A 22,135-nucleotide genomic window follows, 5' to 3' on the forward strand; every position below is an offset into this window, starting at 1 on the left:
TTGTTACTGTTGATATGTGAAATAAAGAAGCGTGGTGCCGCCACCCACGTGGGCGTAATGGCGCGGACGCGACCGTGTGTGTCCACTATCCCAGTTCAGCTACATCTGGACGATGTCCAATACACGATTTATGACGGGATATATTTAAAACTGCGTGGATAAATATCACGTCATCAAATCTACGTATAAAGTGATTGTGCATTTTTATTTTAAGAATTCATAATGATGCAGACAGCAAATTCGGGCTTAAAGAGGCCTGCATAAATTGCACTCGTGTAATCTCCCCTATTCGATTGAAAGGATTATGGTGTTCTTTATCAGCCCTCGCGAAAAGGGCTGGTGTAAGAGACGACACAAAAGAGACAAATTGTGGAAGTTAACTCGGCCCTCCGAATCAACGCTACATAATGAGCAGACGCTGACTATTGGGAATTAATTCCTGTTTCATATACTCTGCGGTTTCTACACATTTTTTGGAAAGAGATTTTGTAAACCTTTTTGCTTGTACTGCCCACAACATTTTTATATGCTTCTAAGGTTTCCTTGTGGCTCCGCTCGCGTGAAGAAAATTTTCGGCATAAATAATTGCCCATAATAATAAATAGCCTACACTCAAGAATGTAACAATCTATTAATGAAAAAATATATCTAAACCGATTTAGATTTATAAACTACTAAGTTTCCGAGATTAGCGTATCCAAACAAAATAAATAAACAAACTGTTTCTAAATGGCCTAGAGAATGTTTGCATAAATGTAATAACACTGTAAATCAAAAATAACTAAACCAAAACAAAAAGTAATAAAACGTTATCGCTTTGAAAGTTATCGTACTATTAAGAACAATAACGAGTACATAAAAAAAAAACATTTTAGTTTATAACGTATACCTTTGTTTTTGTGGCCAGATAAAAATCTCAATTTTGACAAATATGTAAACAGATTTCATAAAACAACTTTCACCTATTTTCAAACACAGATGAACAAAAGTATACCTTATGTAATACAAAAAAAATATAATATAAAGCCTAAAGCCTGGCACAGTGGGGCCTGTAGTCATAGTTGGCCAAATTAATCCTTGGAGGCAATTTTTATATAAGTAGAATGAGATCAATGTTTTTGCAAACTTCCAACAAAAACCATTCTTTCTTTCCATACAACACTATTGAAATGCAATGTGTCCGGAGAAAATATATACTTTCGGATATTATTTCGTGTGTATCTGTGTGTGTATGTATGTGTATGTATCTGTGGTTAGCAATTAAGGCGATATTAGGCCTGTTCAACTCAAGATACCTTTGGCCAAGAATTCGCTATGATACAAAATCACAAATGAATACAATACTTTCCTATAATATAAATAAAAAAAGAACAGAAACGTTCGTTGTGTATTATTTATTAAAATATGTTATTAATGGGAAACTATGTCAACATGAGATATAAAACTACGATAGCATAAATCAAACAAAACTTTTACTAAGAAATTGTATCATATTATGTCTCTCACCGCTGTGAATATAATAAAGACTTGCGAACTAAGTTTGAGGTTTTCTTTTGGAAGAGATAAATCGCGAGATAAGAGGACCTATCGTTACTTATTTCACAGAATAAATAAGGGCGTAATTTCGAGATCACAAGTTCAGGGGGTTTTGCGAGCAGGGGCGAAGCAATAAATACAATGATGTGAAAGCGCCGGGCTGGCTCCGACGACCTAACGAGCGCATCCCCCCGACGCAAAGTCTATACTTCTATTAGGAAACCACCCCCACGCCGCAGCACACTGAGGAAACAAGTCGCGCGGAAATATAAAATTGCACACACAGAATATCGTTGCATTCACACAATTCGATGCACTCAGGCAGTAGCGTTTCTTTTTGCCTTAGGCGGTACTTTGCGTTGGAGATAGATAAAATAGAAGTTTAAAGCAAGGTTGCTGTTTTCGAATACATGTTTTTATTATACTTAAAACAACATTCAATAAATGCATTACACCCTTTATTAGACACTTACGAATGCATGCCGATGCACAAATGTATACTGTATGGAATTCATAAAGTCAATAACACGAATGTCAAAGTGTACAGAACGATGGAGTGGCACAAGGTGTACTGGGTGCAAGTGATGAGACATGGCATTAGCCAATCAAGGCATGCACGTAGCGCGTCGGTGACCGCATGTTTACAATGCAAATTCATGGAGCACCGGCCGCGCAGGCGCGCTCTAATCGCCCGACATGTCATGTGGAGCGCGACTACAACTAAACTTTCTTAGGGTAACTCGTGTACGTTCAACAATCTTGTTGCTTGCTGCGGCCGTAGTAGAAAAATGTTAATCATTCTCGGAACGACTATGAAAATCATTGAAAGCAGTGTTGAATTGGAAATCGACAATCGTAACATAAAGGACAAGTCATATTTCGTTTCCTATGAGAGAATATTTATTATAAAAATACTAAATCAAATATTCTCAATATAGGTTACCGACCACTTAACATAATTCACGATAGCTCAACTTCTCGTAATTAATTAGCGAACAAGAAAACCAACGTTTGATTGTAAACTATCAGACTGCAACAAATTATGATTATTTGCGAGCAGGATGTTATAGAATGGCAATATTTATTAGTATCCCTTAAGCTGAGTACTCGACGCATATCGAGCGCATTCCGGTCTGAGGCACCGGGCATTTATCGCGCGAAGGGCCCTCGTCAGCGCTCCGCAATCTCCAGGCTACGCATGCTAATAAGCCCGCAATAGTTGGTCCACGGCTTATTTACCAACAAGGCCCCATTCCCATTAATCAATATACATTCACATTTTGAAACAATCATTTTGTTCGGCTTACATTCAAGCAATTTCACGCACTAAACTTTAAATGCTGCTTAATTAGCCAAATACATTCTAGTCCTCATTAGACTTACCTACTCGTTGTTGCAATTAACATATAATAATTACTTAATTACTTGACTAACACTTCTGCAACTTTCATGAATACTTTTGCATCATATTTAACACCGGGTCATAATTACACCTCTTGTAAATACCTAAATATATGTAATGTAAAAATCTGCTGCAGATCTATTCAACTACATAGTTTGAATTGCGCCTAAAATTACATCAGTATAAGCTCTAATTTTTTTTAAATTACCATAGAATTTTGAAATCTGAGGAGTTCGAATAAAGACTTAAATTTGTATAATTTGACTCTAGCTACTGTAAAGACTATACAATTTACTGAAGCTGAAACGATAAAGACAAACCAAACACGCGTTGAATTGCCTAGCGAGCAGCACGACCGCAGCGGAGTCGCGGGCATAGTCACATAGCAAATTAGCACGGCGATGCGATAAGCAGTGAATGAAAGTTGGCAGATAACGCGCGGTGTCCAACAGAGTCAAGGTCACAAAAACGCGTTTGTTGTTACTAGCGCTGCCAACTAATGTGGCCACGTCCAGTTAACACGCTGCATGCACTTGTCATGTGTATACATTATCCAGACACAGTTTCATATCATCACACGATGTAAGAACATTAATCATGCAGACGAATTCTCAACTATTAAATCGGTTAATAAAAATTACATATTTATATCGGGCTTAATAATCGTTTATGTTATTTTATTCTGGGTCTATAATGCACTCTCTAGAACATGGAGTATAATTAACAAACAAAAAACCCACCTCATTTACCGAAAACTAATTCGGACAGATATAGCGTCCCTAAAATTCTTTTAAAGTCATTATAATTAGTGTCTCGTCCAATAATTCATGTACTTAGACGTAAACTACTGAATCGTAATAAAGCGCTACAACTGCGCAGCCCCACAACAATGTATGCGGAATGTTCTTGGTACATCACCAGACAGGGGGGTATGCGCGCCTGCCACCACAACTTCGCGCGGAACTTATCGGCCGATGGAATTTCTATCGATCGAACAACGATAACAAAAAGAACTTTGCTCAACTATTTGTATGGTACAATGTACGTATTTAACAAAAGTTAACAGACAAACTTTTTGCAATTTCGTATTGTTTATTCCATAAACTTCGATTGGTTGAGTAACAAGTCAACAACCGATTTATGCGAAGATTCTAGCGACTATAAACTGCGAAGGTAAATAGGACTTAGTGAAGGAAACATAAAATATCAAAAACGAACTTGCGAGTACAAACCGCACGTGTTAGAAATACAAAATCGATTTAAAACGCGTAAGAGTTACAAAACACATGAATCAGTCGCTCAACAAGATAATAACTTGTGTCAATATACAAGCTACGGCGAGACATACGACAGCCTGCCGGACCTAACGCGAGTAACAAATAGTCGAGAAAGTGTTATGTAAGAGGACACCTGACCGATGACACACAACCATTTCACCTGGCCGATCAAACACTTGAGCGGAAATGGTCCTTATCACCCCTGTTTAGAGATGATATTAACACATCAAGGATGTTGATGTATAATCCAGAATGCCCCCCGGACGCATTAGTGACGACCGAGCACCCTTGTTTGAATACTGGCTCACGACAGTTTAACATTTTAAATCACATAATCCAATGAAACGGGTCTAGGTTCGTTAGAGCATGAGGCTGGAAGCGGACTAGCGGGGTTAAAGAGATTTGAGAATTTATATTTCAAATTAATTTTAAATGAATTTAACGGTTAAATAACACCTTAAACTTTTCAAAAAGTTGGAGTTCGTGTTTGACTTTGTCAGCTTTTAGTTCAAATATAGTCAGTTTTCGGATTGGTATTGTGGAGATCACTCCAGTGTAAAGCCTAGTTTTAAAGGATTAGCTCTGTGTAATTTGCTCAATGATAAAAAAGCTATATTTACTAAGTTAAACAAGCTGCAATTAGAAAGGCTTCACAGTGCAGTAACGTGAGCGGGCGCGGCGCGGCGTCGGCGCGGTGTTGCCGGCGACAGAGGGCAACAAAGTATCAATTTCTCCACTTCCCCACTTCCGACACAATTACGACACAATATTGTGGGGCTGTGGCGTTGTGGCGGCCTCACCGCAGTCCTATTGAAATCAATGCACTACGCAAATGACAAATCTCGTTATGGTTGTCTACTTCGGTTTCTTTGCAGTTTTAATCGAAGTTGCGAAATGGGCTAATTAGGATGCTGTCTTAATAATTTGATTCATTTTCATATTATCATACTTACTTATTGTCATCTAATATCAGACTTACAGTTTTATTAATCGAACCATATGATTTATTTTCGCATAAACAACCTAACATTATTATGCGGCACCCCATTGACAGTGTAATAATTGACGGCAACTTTCACTAAAAGTTGACATTCATAAATTAATATACGTCAGTCAGCTGTCAACCTTTGACAATAGCAGGGGATTTACTGCGGCGCGTCCACAGGGCGAGCGGCCGGCGGGGCCGGCGGCGGATCCATCAGGCGCGATGTCAACACCCAATATTACAATATCCGCCACGGCATTAGCGCACTTGTGATGTATATTGCAACTCCATTTTGCATTTCAAGTACCCAAAGATAAATCGAACAAAATGGAAACACCATCCCACGTAACGCACCGTTTTATCTGACAATGTCGCAAATAAAAAACCCTAACATTTACAAAACAGGAAAAAATCTTTTGAAACGTGAAAGCTCTTGTCGCCGAGTGTTGGGTGGTATTAAAGACACTTTAGAGAAATTGTATTGCGTCACCCGCAACAATATGAACCACCCAGACTCGGAGTTTTGTCGCTCAAAGGCTTGCGCTGACGGATTAAACAGGGGTGCATTCTGGTATAAGACCGCGTGTTGCGTCATAATCATATGATACGCATGACATTATCTTTTGCACTGGGCGCGTGCCAATCGGCGACGTCCAAAATGACTTCATTTCATTTATCATCACATCAAATTATGAGCTTAAATAAATGCCGTATCAAAAGAGGGATATATCTAAACAGTTAATGATTTAATTCACGAATTACATTGTGTTTATTGATATATAATAATGTCATTAATATTACGTCACTACCATAAGTCATTATTACTCTTGCATTTTCGTTTTTGAAAGCCGTGACCCTTATGACACACCTCGTCACTTCCCCTTATTTTCACAGCTGTGTTTAACAGTTTAAAGAACAATCACTCTATTATTTTGATTGTACTGTTGTCCTACTATTGCTATTGTAAAGTTCTTGGGATTGACATACTCAAATATTCGAATTTACATTACATGTTTGACCAATTTAATCGAACCGTATTTATTATGTAGTGTGTAATGTAAATAAACATAGGTGTTGATAATGTAACGTGCGTTGCAGTATAGTCCGTTCGTCTGGCAGGTCGCACTGAGTCACGCATTGTGTAATCAACTACAAGGTCACCGCGGCGCGGACTGAGCCGCGAGTGACGGATATTCGCCGGCCGCCTGTTATCTGCAAGGGGCCCGAGCAACTACTTCCTCATATAGAAGCCCAATCAATTGTATTTATACCCAAGTAGTCTTAAAAATACTTACCACAAGCTCTATCAAAATACCATGTGTAAATATGGCACAAGTAGAGCTGTATGTTTATTGTTATATGTTTTGATACACGAAATGTATGTTTAGGTAAATTGTGTTTACTAAAAAAATCTTTGCTGGCCATATTTGTTTACCATCTTCAAGAATGATAATATGTGCTGAAAATTAAACATAATATAATAGTTGTGACATAATATTTTTCTTTTTTTGGTGCCTACGCCATTTTTATGGTTATGGTCTATGCATATTCTATGGTTATATAATCTGTCCAATTAAAAAAAAAGGAGTACGTTAATAAAGTTTGCAAGATCCATCCAAGTATAATTTCAACACTATGTACAAATTTTAGATCTTAAATTAAGTATAATTATGTATCTTGACATTCTTGCTCCACACAACATTGCCCATTGGTCTTTTTCAAACTAATTCTACCTTGCTTATTACATAGGTTGTAAGCTACATCTCCGACCTTGATACAATCTACATGTTTCAGGTTATTGCCTCATCGACATAGCCGGGTGATTGTGTTAACTTTTTTGCGTAATCAAAGAATGTTTTAATCAAAATTATACATACTTTAAATGAAAAAGAAACACTGCTTCCATCAAAAATGACATAAAAAATATAATTCAATCGTATAAATAAAACATAACTTGTCAAATTGTTACACGAAAAAAGTGGCGCGTTTTAATTTCGCGAACCAACAACTCAATTAGTTCATACAAATGTAGATAATTGAGCCAGACTGCATTCCACTCGCAACACCAATTAACACCGCAAACGTCACCTTAGATAACTTTAAAATACTCCCGTGTATTACGCATTGGTGCCGTATTTCAAGCATATATTAAGATAATATTTATGTGAACACTTTATCGCGGAAACGGCATTAAGTAATAAATGCAATTAATGCACCGCACTCAAATAGAGCGAGGCAGTAAACATTATCGTCGTTTGCATGTTTCACCGAAAATTAACAGCGCATATTCTCGCTAAGGTTATTCGTGGACATAAATATATAAATAAAATGGTTTAATTATCATAAACGTGATTACTATACCCACAAGTCAACAATTTACATGAATGATAATAATATTTAAGCATACTTGTTCCTACAATTGCAGAGAGGCAACAAAAATACATGTCAGATGTGCTATATCATTAATCTAATTCGTTCAACAATATGTTATAATAAAGTAAACAGATCAAATCCCAATGTACACTATTATCACAAACTTTGTTACAAAACCGTCTTCCACAAACAAAACAACACAAAACCTTGAAAATAGTACATAACTGCGTAAGCAGAAACGTTAAATACCAAGTAAGTTTCAAAAAAGTAGGATTATCAATCAAAAGTTTAGTATAGTAAGTATCAATATTAATTGTCACGTTTTAGTCACTTAGGCGGTATTTACCAGTAATATCTGCGCGTATTGCAATTATCCCCGACAAATAAGGTATTTTTAGTACTCACCAGGGTCCGCGGCCAGCTGTCTGTACACTGCGAGCGCGATGTCGTCCTCGCTGACGAAGTCCCACAGCCCGTCGCACGCCACCACCACGAAGTCTTCATCACCGTCGAGGTCCACTGTGGCGATCTCAGGCCGCGCGGTCACGTACGGCTTGTATTGCGCGTCACCTGTTGCAGATATTCAAATGAGCTGAAGGTGATTTATTTGGACAATTTAATGGAGGGTAAATCGCTTGCCTAAATAGAGGAAACATAATTTTGATTCGTAAACACTGCCTAATAATACACACACATCATCATGCATTTATCCCCGAAGGGGTATGCAGAGGCGCAACCAGGGCACCGACTTTTCGCCAAGTGTGTTCCGTCCCATGATGTGATAGGGGGCGAGCCTATCGCCATATCGGACTCAAATTTCAGACTCTGGGCTGATACTGAGCAGAAAAACCCTAATATCATTTTGCCCGACTCGCGATTCGAACCTAGGACCTCAGAGCGCTGCCGTACCGCGCATGCAGTACAACTACGCCACCGAGGCAGTCTACTATTAACGTACTGTACAAATCATACATTACGGTTTAACCTCATCTTAAACCTTTGGAAAGGAAAATTTCTATCAACACGTCAAATAGAAAAGTAGACAACAGTAATCATCCAAAATTAACCATTTCTACACGTATAAATACAAACCTAAGGCGGTATTTCCACAAATCCCATTCGAGTCAACAATATAGTAGAGATTATAATTAATTAAGCTACTTAAAAAAGCGGACACAAATACAAGAAATAATCTGGATATAGCCGTATGAAGAGCGGACATGTAGAAACAAATAAAAAATAATTAACCTGCCACATGGCACATACTTCCGCCAAACATTATAAAAACATCACGTGGACAGGAAGATAGTGTATTTTTTTGCGTTTATAAATAGCAAAAAATAAATGACTTCATTATGACGAATAATATTCTAGACGCATGAAAGGTATATTTCGGCAGAACGTGATATGCCAGCCGAGACAAAAGGATTAAGTATGGGAAAATATATCCCATAGTCAATGTGATTTAAATTATATTATTACTGGCTTTGTTCGCGTATTTGCTGGTGTTAAAATGTTTCTCGATGATAATATTCTCATGTAAAAAGCCTTCAGCGTTTGGATATAAATTTTATAATGAAATAAATAATTTTCGAGTTTACTTCATATACGTTAACTTACAAAGCAACATTAGTATTGATATTGTAGCTGTGTTTGAGCCTTTATCTGTGTGTAATTTTATTTGATTAACTTATTGGAAATCCATCGTATTTCTTGATTTTCCAAAGATTTTATGTTTACTGAAGGTTTCCTCAAATAGTTTTTAACGTGCTTTTAAGGAAAGGCTTTGAGCTTGTAAGGAAATAATACATTTTCCTTTTTAAATTGATTTTACATAAATGCCACACCGGTCGTGCCGTCTCATTCATTTACTCAAAACAGAGTGCAGTGAATCTCTAACACGTAAAAATTATAGATGAATTTTCAATTAATCTCTAGATACAGTAAAATGCATGTTTTTGAACGCAAGTCAACAACTTGACATTCATAATATTACAATTATAGAAATGTACGCTCACTGCTGTCTAAAAGTAGAGAAATGAATCATAATATGCCCTTGCTCTTTTAGATTTCACATCCATCGGCCAGTGACTCAGCGGATTGTTTTTAGTGTCCTTTTATTGGCAATAAAACACTTATGAAATTCAATGACTAGTCATAATTCAGCTAATGTCTTGTAAATAAAACAGCGATTCAAGGAAAAAATAATTAATAAACTTAGATTCCATTTTTAGGACACTTTTACTACGAGAACCATGAAAGGACTCAGCTCGACCAAGTGATACTCCGCCTTCAAGGAAAACCAGCGTGAGGTGGTTGGTATCTTGCAGTTGCGTTTTGTAGTCAGTGACATTGCCACAAGCTCAACCATTTCCTCTTCTCTAGTCCTACTGGTACTTCTTAAAAGTCGGTAACATCAATTTTTTCTCGCAGTGTAGTTCATAACCCACCATTTCGTTCCCCTACATTCTACTATAAAATATGCAATTCATTTGATAAAGTCGTTTGTAGAAACAATACATTTGCAAGTACCATTATCGTAGCGTACAAAGATTACGGGATATTCACACCGCAATAACTTAAAGCATCCGAGGGGGAGCGATTCAACTTAATCTTGGTTGGAAAACAAAATCGATGCATTCCCATAAGCCGATAGTTGGGGCAAGCGGGCCATCGGGCCGACGCGACGAGCAGGGGCCTAGAGCTGTGAGAAAACGTCAACATTATGTTGTTACTGTCCCGTCCAACGTCGCCCTTCGATATTCCGATATAGCGTTAGAGATGTAATCGTATCGATAAAATTTCTGGTATTTTGGGAAGCTATTTTAGAAAGTGCTAAGTTGCAAATTTGCTAACTTAACAAATATATTTAAAAAAATCTTACTACGTCTCTCATTTGCAATACCACGCGCTTTAACTGCAATATAGTTTTACAGTTTCACGAAAGAACCGTGATATGTAACGACTTTCACATGTGCAATTTGTACAAAACGATAGCAATATAAAATTGCGTAGAGAATGACTGTATAGAACGAATGATTAACGATAGACATGATCGATATCGAAATGAATTCGCGTCACTATATTGCAACGGGCGAGTGTCCAAGTGATCGATATTAGTGCGTGTGCGGTGCAGTGGGGTTGTAGCAACAGGAGGGCTCGGCTCCGGAGGGCTCGGAGGGCGCCGCGAAGGGTGACGCGACACGCGACACTATGGCGCCCGCCCGCCACACACTCAACTTGTTAATGAATGCACTGCCTCCATTGTTTCAACTGTTGTACGTGAGACACTAATATTCATTGTCAACTTTATTAATAGCACTGACGATGGCTGTATAATGATTAACAAGTATTACTGATCGCTGTACGGTCTGTATCACTACAATCTTGAACTTTTATAAGACATACACATCGACAAGATTTTATTAAACTATATCTTGTCATATATGTTACATGTACAATGTACATATATACATAAACTTATGGCTTTATTACCAAAGAATAAACAGAGACGTATTTCGAGCATTTTCATTTCATTTATGTTAAATCCGTGTCATCATGAGATGAAAACGGTTCTGTCGCCGTATCGAGTACAAATTCTAGGCCTGGGCAATTCAGATAGTTATAGGCAATTTACATATCTAGTCACAGGCCAACTATACTGTCACAAGTCTAACAAGGAGGTGTCACCGCGTAAAAACCTATACAATATAATCTCACATTGTAATTGTGACAAGTAACAATATCATACTAAAAATCAAATATGTACTTAATATTCGCTAGGACATCAAACTCAGTTTTATTAGAAGAAAAAACTACACTCCTATCGAATCATCCTCCACCCGTGGCCCCAAAATAAAACGTACAGCAAAACATCATAAAATTACGAAACGTCATATCGCAGCATGGCATCCAGCCCTCTGAAGGGCAGGATACTACTAACGATTTAATGGTTGGCACACGACTGTAATGACGCCGGCCGACAGCTCCTCGTGAAAAATGACTGCGCACCCGCAATAACAATATAACGACCGATTAACTCCCATGTTAAACGCCCTGTCGAGCTCAAGACGACCGGTGGCTTAAGCCCTTCTCTAACCCTAAGACGTCTAATTGTAGAAAATTCTATCGTAAATGAATAAGTAAAGCCGCGCTATTAAGTAACCCCATGACTTTCATAGCGAATGATAAGTTAGGGTGGAGGCCCGCCTTGTATCAAGGTCAAGTATTCGATTGGGCCACACAATATCACGCATGGAATGGGGAATGTTGTAGTTTTAACTCCCTTGCGATGACCGAGCGGTCTGCATTCATAGATTATATTGCTTCGCTTATTTATTCATAGGAATCACGTAACGGTTTGAAAATTTGGGGTCACAAAAATCACCGTGTCATTTAGGAACAAATTAAAATGTCAATGTTTATGTTCTCTTTAAAGTTAAATACGATTAGTGCGATAAAAAGACGGAATAAGGAAAAACCCACTCGTTTAGTCATATACCCGTTAGAGCTAGTAAGTTAAGAATGACTGTAGAGTTTAGGTATATATTTGTAATTTCATTGATCTTAAAAGATTGAAAAAAAAACTATAATAAGTACATTGGTACATGTATTCATTTGGTACGCATTCAAATACGATGCCATAAAATATAAATGCTATTTCATATATTCTGCTATTCTAAGCGCAAAAGCGATATGTCAGGGTAACCTTATTTCGAGATAATCGAAATTTTGTAAATATAGTTTTATAGTTTGGTATGTAAAATTGAGATGGAGAAACTCTTTTGAGTTTTTTTTTAACAAGTTCTAAACAAGATATCGTTATTTAGATATGCAAGATATCATTGGGTGGCCATTTCTTTAAGCTGTATGACGACATCAAAATCTTGATATTATTTTTTTTTTAAGATACCGCTTTTGAGCTTAGGACGGCAGTATTATATTTCTACTATTAAAATTAACATATTTAATTTTTATTATTTAAATTATTTATTTCTCTTTAAAATTGAGATACAATCATTGTTTTAAATTACCGGTGATCTTTGCATTAGGCTCGCAGGCCTGTATCGCAAAGATCTATGAGTGGTCACATGTGAGCAATTTTGATTACCATCCATATTTTTAACTGTTATAAACGTAGTTTATTAACTAAAACATATTATAGTTTAAGTTAAACTACAATGGCGAAATTTGGTTTGTAACATTTAATTAGCCCAAATAAATATATGTCGACGGCAAATAATGGAACACATAAATTTTCAGTTGTTTGTAACTTTTTAAACCTCACAGAGCCGTAAAAGTTTATGGCCAACATAAAAGTAAATCTCGAACGACGGCCGGTACATTCGGTAAAGGCTACGGGTCTGCATAACACGCAATTTTTGCAGCCAAACATACAATTCACAGTTTATAAAATCGCTTTAACATGTCATTTGTATTAATAGGGTAGTTTCCTATGTTTAAAATAGTTTATTATCATATGTAACAGAAAGTAATATGAAATAGAATTTCTTCTGTGAAATCAGCATCAAAATTGGTTGAAAAATAAATCAATTATTCATATATAAAATATTGTTATGAGCAAAAGTGGGGGTGTGGTGGGGATAACGCGCTGTCCTTTTCTCACTCACGCAACGTTATGGCCGGTGGCACTAGCTGAAGTCACATTTCAATATTACTGTAATTTGACAACTTCCCTTTCCACCAAATTTCAAAGCTTTATAACTTAATTATTATTGCATGAATTTCAAAAATTCTTTTTCCGATAGCTATTGGATAAAAACATTTTTGATAAATGTATTTTTAAAAAGTTGTCAACTACTCTATTATTTCATGACTGTATGAAACTGAATAGGCCAAGTTTATACAAACATGCAATTTAATTTTTAATATTTGCTTACAATGAGTGTCAATGTTGACATTAATTTCGCTTTCCGGGTAATAAGGAAACTCAAATTTTAGGAAAACATTACCTAAGGACGGCGCGGGCGCCGGAATACTACGAACTCAAATTGTTATTATGCGCCAAATGTCACACTGTGGCCTTACGGAAATTCTTTAATGTTGAAATTGCATTCAAGAAACTATGCGCAACTTCGTACACTCAAGTGAGGGCTTACATGCAAGCGACTCAACCACTTTTTATACCTAATATTTAAAATCATCCTAAAGCAATTGGAATAGAGTTAAATATAAAACGTTTTTTTACTTAAATAATCCTTACATTTGCTCGCGCTTATTAGTAGCCTGAGCAATGTGAAATGACTTTCGCTTGAAAAATGATTCAACACAGCAATGATATTTAAATTTGTTGTCATTCATTTGCATGAGTCGAAAAAAGCTCGATCAATCTCATTTATATTTCCCGTTTGTGTATATTATATAGCAAGTAACATTTCTCAAAACGGAATCATATGTTCCGTATGTCAATGGTATATAAATGAATGTATGCACAGTAAAATAAAAATATTATCCTTTTAAAAAAATAATAATAACTTTTATTTATATACTAGATTTCGCCCGCAGGTTCTTGTTCGAGCAAAAGTCCACGGGGGAAACCTAAATCTTTTATAACATAAACCGGGACAAAAAGTAGCCCATGTGTTAATCCAGCGCTTGCATTGTTTGTTTACCAAATTGAGTCCAAATCTGTTCAATGATTTTCGCTTTTCCTTCTAAAACGATTTAAACATGTACTATAAGTTTGTATTTATATTAACAGGCTTTAAGAAAAAAATATGAACATTCATTAAATATTATATTGCTATATGTCAAGTTTCACCAATGCTGACTAATATGTCATTGACCTTACTTTCGGTAATTTTTAAAATCGACTTTATGATCAAACAAAAGCTGATTAATTAATACCTTCAAGGTCCGCATCGCTTTACGGGTGCCTAAATGTATATACACTTACCCAAAGCAATTCACACGTTTGAATAACCTCTTAAAATAATGTTTTTTGTATTTATCTTTTTTATATTTTAAAATATCTTTAATGGCAATGGAGTCAGTTAAACGCCAGCCAACTAGAATCATTATGTCCCGCAAGGGTCGCCATAATATAATGCAATGCAATGCGGCGTATCGAAACCGACAATATAAGACGAATACCTAAATTTGAATTGTTGCTTATGTTGTTGATCTATATTTCAAATGTAACGAAAAGAAAATCGATGAAATAAATGTGCATCTCATAATAAAATTATCAAAAAATATATCCAGCATTAATCCAATGATTCTGGTGTAGACAAACATAAATCAATTTCCAATATGGCGACCCACAAGGCGTATTCACACTATAAATGTGTTATCTTATAGTATTTTCCGCGAGAAGTATTCAAAATTTCTTTTATACAATTTATTTAATTTAAAAAATAATAATAAATTTAATTTTTAAAATATACAATTAATTTGATTTCTTTTTAAAAATATCTTTTATATAGGTACAATAATATATTTTTTACATAAAATGTTGGCAACCCTAAGAATAACTATTAAATTACTTACCAATAGCTCTCGAGACGGCGAGTTGTCCGTTGACCCGCCACGTGCCCCAGTACATCACCGTTCCACCAGATGACTCTATTCGATCTTTTTCGTCCTGCAAATTATTCACTTAATTAACATTCGGCATTTTATGCTTTTTAATTTCAATACTTAATATAGCAAATTGATTGCTAACGTCGAAAATATAAAAATAAAAATGCGACTGCACTAAATTCTATGGCCACCAAGCTTTGTATTTATTCAGAAAAAGAAATGCATTTCTTTGAGATAGAAATTTCCAACACACACCAAATTAAAACATACAAGGAATTAGTCTTGTTAGATAAACACAGAACCACAGGCCAAAATAGAGCTGGGATATTTTTAGCAGGTTCTTCAAATTATCAAACTACATGAATTCAAACTTAACTGCCTCGGTGGCGTAGTTGTACTGCATGCGCGGTACGACAGCGCTCTGAGGTCCTGGGTTCGAATCGCGTGTCGGGCAAAATGATAATTGGGTTTTCTGCTCAGTATCAGCCTGGAGTCTGGAATTTGTGCCCGATATGGCGATAGGCTCGCCCTCTATCACATCATGGGACGGAACACACTTGGCGAAAACTCGGTGCTTTGGTTGCGCCTCTGCATACCCCTTCGGGGATAAATGCGTGATATTGTGTGTGTATGAATTCAAAGCTGGTGGTAGTATATATTTTATATCCGCCCGGATAGCGACCTCCGTACACAAGGTGTTAAAACCCGCCATACTGGCCCACGAAGTGTGTCGCGTTCCGGAAGCAGCCTGTGTATACCCGGTTTCAACATGGCGGCATAATTGTGTCGATTGCCGAAGGGTAATCATCTCTCGTCAGTCGACATTCTATTGGACCTCATTCCACTTACCATCAAGTGCCGTGGGGTCACATTGACGGGAGTACAAAAAAATAAAAAAAATGCAAGTTCTCTGGTCGAACCGCAATGTATCTAGTTATACAGCACTGCGTCAGATTGATGGAAGTAGTCAATGCCAAGTGAAATTTTCTATTGTATTTCATACTAGCTTTTGCCCGCGGCTCCGCCCGCGTTATAAAGTTTTTCAGACAAAAGTTATCCGTTATAAAAGTAGTAGTTTCCCGGGAGCCTATGTTCTTCCCGGGGTCTCAAACTGTCTCCATACTAAATTTCATCTTAATACGTTGGGTAGTTTAACACGTTCAGACAGACAGATGCAGCGGGGAACTTTGTTTTATAATATGTTTTTTAGAACTTTTTAAGTGAAACAATCCCGTCATACATCATTGTTGCATAACTTTAACCGTTTACGCAGCGCAGGCAACGGAAGCGCTCAAAACTCATAATTTTCCCCGTTTAAGCAACATGTTTCATTACTGCTCCGCTCCTACTGAATATAGCGTGATGATATATAGCCTATAGCACTCAACGAACAAAGGGCTATCCAACGCAAAAAGAATTTTTCAGTTTGGACCGGTAGTTCCTGAGATTAGCCATTACTGCTCCGCTCCTATTGGGTATAGCGTGATGATATATAACCTATAGCACTCCACGAACAAAGAGCTATCCAACGCAAAAAGAATTTTTCAGTTTGGACCGGTAGTTCCTGAGATTAGCCATTACTGCCCCGCTCCTATTGGGTATAGCATGATGATATATAGCCTATAGCACTCCACGAACAAAGGGCTATCCAACGCAAAAAGAATTTTTCAGTTTGGACCGGTAGTTCCTGAGATTAGCCATTACTGCCCCGCTCCTATTGGGTATAGCGTGATGATATATAGCCTATAGCACTCCACGAACAAAGGGCTATCCAACGTAAAAAGAATTTTTCGGTTTGGACCGGTAGTTCCTGAGATTAGCGCGTTCAAACAAACAAACAAACAAACTCTTCAGCTTTATATAATAGTATAGATTCGGCTCATTCCAATAAACTATCTTCACTGCTAACTACACGTTAATAGTAATAATAATCCAATCTAAATAACATCAACTTCATTTTGATTGGTTCATTTTCGCTTAGGAGTAAGAGTAACGATTAGAATCGTTGTTAGGGAATGGCCAATAGTCAATCAAATCATCGATGATTTAACAAAATATTTCCTGTCTATCAAATACTTATTACTTTTTCAAAAGTCCATAACGTGGCCAATATAAATCCGTCATTGCAATTGTTCAGAGTAAAGTTGTGAAGGTCCGGATAGGCACAGTTCCGCGGACTTGCATTCCTCGTTTAATGGATGGATGCAGATTCAGGCGGTTAGAACAGGTTCCGATTCGGACAAATATTCGCACACGGTGCAGGAGTTCAGAATACAATAATTTTGAAAATAGACAAGAGACACGCGCAGGTGGACGGAATGACGTAAGGCATTAGCAACACATGCCATTAACCAATGTATTTGATTCACAGCTTTAATTATTCGGTGGATTCCAGGAATCGGATTCGCAACTGGGCCCTTATTCTGTATGATAGTGTAAACGCGTAACGCGGCCGTGTCATGTTATCTTCGAGAAATGTGCGTGGAATGGTAAACTGTAAGCTAAATTTCTATAGTCCTTAACATGATGCGTTGTGTTACGTGCTTGTTACGCACTGTTAAAATAACGTGCGGGATAGAGAATAAGGCCCCTGATTGGTATTGTAGTAAAGCACTGTAAGCGTGCGTGTTACCTGCCGGCCGGGCTTGTGCGGGTGCACGAGCTGCATGAGGCGCATGCGCTTGGCGAGCAGCGCCTGCGAGTCGCCCGCCCAGCCCGCCAGCAGCCGCCGCGCGCGCACCGACACGCACACCGCCGTGCTGCCGCCGCACGCGCGCTGCACACACACACACACACACACAATTAGTACACAGAAAAAACCGGCTAATACCACTAAATGCCGCGGTTCCTGACGAAATTCTATATAAGTAAACACCTATGTATAGTCCGCTCGCGAGCTTCAAAGGAATCACGGGCTTTAAAAGCGGGCAGATCCATGCCGCACCCCTACACTTATTGTCGATGTCGTATTTTAAACATGTTTTTTATTACAATTGAATATCAAGACAAGCATGGTGCTCGCCTGATGGTATGCCATACGACCGCACATAAACATTAAAAACACCATAAAGAACTTTAAATAAAAAGTACTGCGTGGTTATGTTAAGTCTCATAATCGCCAGTTATTACGCTGACTACAATGTTCTTCAAAACGGAACAAAACAGTACACACTAATGCTTAGTGATAGAAATAAACTTTACTACCCAAACGACACCTCGCATACAAGGAACCCATTTTCCGCCTTCGTGATATAGAACAATGGACAATCTATCTTACCTACTTGATCTGATAAAGATAGTGTACAATAAATATTGAAACAAATCATCCGATATTAACCTCTTGATTACTTTTCCTGATGAACTCAGCGTCAGTCCGCAGGAAGGCGTCGCGCATCGCTCTCCTGAGGTCGGTGGTGAAGTGCGGGCTCTCCACTAAGTACTGGTGCAGATGCGCGGCGCAGTAGGTGGCGGCCGCCGAGCCCGCGTGCCCGTCGTACACCGCGTAGAAACTCGTCGGCTCTGTCGTCTGCAACATACGAGACTCAGATTACTATAGCTCTAATATTATAAATGCGAGTTTATGAAAATGTTTGAAATTGTAAAAAGTAAAATTGGAAACTATTGAAAGAATTCGTATGAAATATGGTTTTTCCTACATATAGGCTATCTTATACTCTCGTTAATTTACTCCCGTAGTTTTATAATCAATTTTTTAAATAGATAACGCTGACGTACCCATAGTACAGTGTTATAAGTATTTTTGTAGGTGGAAAGGTTATTCATGCTGGCAAACATCAATCATAATTTCCAAGCCCTTCCTATATTTCTATTTAATTAAATCTAAAAATCTCGTGGGTCGGGATTTACGCGAGAAAAACTTTGTGATGACTGACTGACTGTGACACACTGAATTCCACGCGGGCGAAGCTGCGGACACAGCTAGTTATACTTATTATAAAATACGTGCCATTGCTGATACTGGCTTACAAGAGTTGCAATGGGGGTTTGAGGACGGGAAAAGTCTTACAACTATCAAAGCAAAATTATGGAAGATCATAGAAGAGTGTAATAGGAGCCTAGGGCTGAAGCCGTAGCGGCTTCTAATAAAACAATTAAAAATAACTTTATTTATCCTGATCCTTATAGTTCTCTAGGCATAGTCTTTTTCTATTAAGGTTACCGATTTTAGTATTTTCTTTATTTATTTAGACACACCATCGACAATTACACAACGTATACTATAAAATTCAGTGGAGTAATAACTTGGTCAAGATAAAGCGTGTCCATTACTGAGGTAATTGAGTCAGCTTATTAAGTGGTGTCTACACAGACGCTGGGTTACATTACGATTTAATTCTTCAACTTTCCATGTATAAACAATTACAATCTTATTTGCAGGATAATAATAGACTAATTTAATCAGAGTGATTAAAAAAGACATAAAGTCTACGTTATTTCACATAGTATAGTTAGTGAAATTTCCGGAGGCCCCACAAATCTTTTCCTCGTTCCATCATTGAGGAAACACACTCTTAATTCCACTGGCACTGCGTGGGCGGTAGTAATCATTTACCATCAGGTGACTCAGTCGCTCGCTAACGTACTTAATAATCATTCATAATACCACAACATGGTATTCTCCAGGCAGTCCCAAAAATGACAACTAATACGTAACATCACGCATTTATCCCCGAAGGGGTATGCAGAGGCGGAACCAAGTTTCCACTTTTCGCCAAGTGTGTTCCGTCACATGATGTGATAGGGAGCGAGCCTATCGCCATATCGGGCACAATATCCAGACTCCGAGCTTGATACTGAGCAGAAAAACCCAAATATCACTTTGCCCGACCCGGGATTCGAACCCATGACCTCAGTGCAGTCGTACCGCGCATGCAGTACAACTACGCAACCCACGCAGTCAACTTATATGTACGCAATTTTAAATAATTCATTAATACAATCTCTTAATTCTGGCTTTTGAAATATATAACTTTATATGGTATACTATACGTAGTTTAGAATATCAGAGAATTATACAAGTAAAAAAAATACACAATATACAATGAACATAATTATTAAATGAAATTTCTAGTACTGCTTGATAAATATACAATAAAATGTGTAGGACAATAAACTGAATTATTAAATGACATTTCTGGAACTGCCTGATGAATATCCAAAATAATTTTTAAGCACCTATAAGTTATAATCAATCAACATTTTAAGTTGTCGAAAGTAACAACACAATACAGCATAAATTAAAGCAACCTGGGCATTTAGAGCATGATCAAGGATCATACAAATAGATTTTGTATATGCATAAATATATGGAAATTTATACATAAATAGGTGAACTGTATACAGAACATATGTCGATTTGCATAAGAGTTACATCATTACATCGAATTGCAAAGCTGTTGTGATGAAGGTGACGCAAGAACAAACATTTGTCATGCGGGTGACTTTCTTATAACAATATGATGGTGAGAGACAGAGTGTTGTTTGTTGATATTTTTTATATAGGAGGACAAGATTTGTGTTAATGAAAGAGGCTGGCAAACGTACCGAAAACAACAGATATAATCGACAACATAATATCTAGTGTAACGATAAAGGTTGGGTGCAATTTGTTAGTGGTAGGATATATTTCATATCCGCCGGATAGCGACCATAGTAGCCCACGTAATTGTGCAGCGTTTCGAAATCAAACTGTGTATATTCGGTTCCAACAGGCCGGCATAATTGTGTCGACTGCCGAAGGGTAATCATCTTTTAGTCGACATTCTATTAAACCCCACCCCACTTACCATCAAATTCATTGGACTCACTTAGCTGAGCACGTATAAAAAATACTTTATTATCCCTCATTATAGCTCAATAAACTTCTTAATTCATTATAATTAACGAAACACTCAAAAATTATAATCACCTCGATACCAAACAGGGCCTCCAAGTTTCCAATCTCGACATGCCGATCCTCCATGACTCGTCTGGAATTCTTTGTCGCACATGACACTGTCTTGAGGTCTCTCTGCGCAAGCGGCGGGGGCGGGGGCAGTGTGTCCAGTCGGGCATTGTCTAAATAGCGCAGGCACACGTTGTTCACGCGCGCAGTTACAGCTTGCATCAATCGAAGGGCTATGTATACTGGAAATTTAAAAGGATTGTTGGTGAAAATTATGCATATATTGTATTGGTGAAAGTTCTTCTACCTGCCCTTATAGAAGTTTTTCCTACTCCAGTGTGGGATCGGCTCAAATAAAACAACAAACACGTCACAGATTAAGAATTAATAATATTTTAATTGAGATAAACCCATAAGCACAGGTAGTGTGGGCTGTTACATGTTATAATATTATTAATTTTATTCTTTAGAAGATATCATCGAGCCAGCCGCCGAAACGGAAAAGTAGTTTGTCAAGAACATTTCACCGCCTAATGATAAGCTTTCTTACGCGGCCGCCTAAATGTAGCTCATTTCCGTTTCCACCTCCCTTTGGTTAACTTCAATTGACATCTAAATCTATAAACAGACAGACGCGCATCACTTATAAATATGTTAGAGGATAAGAATCAACAAAACTTAAACAACGGTGAGTGAAAACAGGCGCACATCGTTATTGTATAGAATTTTTATATGATAACGAATATAATATAGCATTATTAGTGTTGATAAACCAAGCTTGATAAACTATAGAAGAAAGCGATATCATTGTTTTCGTACAAAGCCCTTGTATTGATTGCTACTGAAAGCATTATCGTATTTACTGTTTAAAATCTAATTAAGACATATGACTTCAGAGTAAAGGTTTTTGAGTAACTCACAAAATGATTTTAAACGCCATGAACTCTAACATTATATAACTCGTTGAAGATAGGGACGTCAATAGCTGTGGAATAAAGTTTGTGCTTTCTTCATTCAAAATAATAAACAAAACAAAAAACAAAGAAAAAATATAATCCACTGATAACTTCAAATATAAGTATTTGAAGAATTCGCTAAGATTTACCGATACCTAC

At 37.4% G+C, this 22,135-nt stretch overlaps 1 protein-coding gene across 1 annotated transcript in view; it reads right to left on the reverse strand.

Annotated features, from left to right (window-relative positions):
• The window catches only part of LOC115442330 (titin), an 82,991-nt gene that overhangs the window by 49,478 nt on the left and 11,378 nt on the right, over positions 1-22,135 (reverse strand). The window contains 5 exon segments of the mRNA XM_030167334.2: positions 7,979-8,143; positions 15,083-15,176; positions 17,748-17,891; positions 18,453-18,641; positions 21,045-21,262. Of these exon segments, the coding sequence (XP_030023194.2) occupies positions 7,979-8,143; positions 15,083-15,176; positions 17,748-17,891; positions 18,453-18,641; positions 21,045-21,262 (810 nt within the window).

Source organism: Manduca sexta, chromosome 17, assembly GCF_014839805.1.
Source record: "Manduca sexta isolate Smith_Timp_Sample1 chromosome 17, JHU_Msex_v1.0, whole genome shotgun sequence".
NCBI classification, from domain to species: Eukaryota; Metazoa; Arthropoda; class Insecta; order Lepidoptera; family Sphingidae; genus Manduca; species Manduca sexta.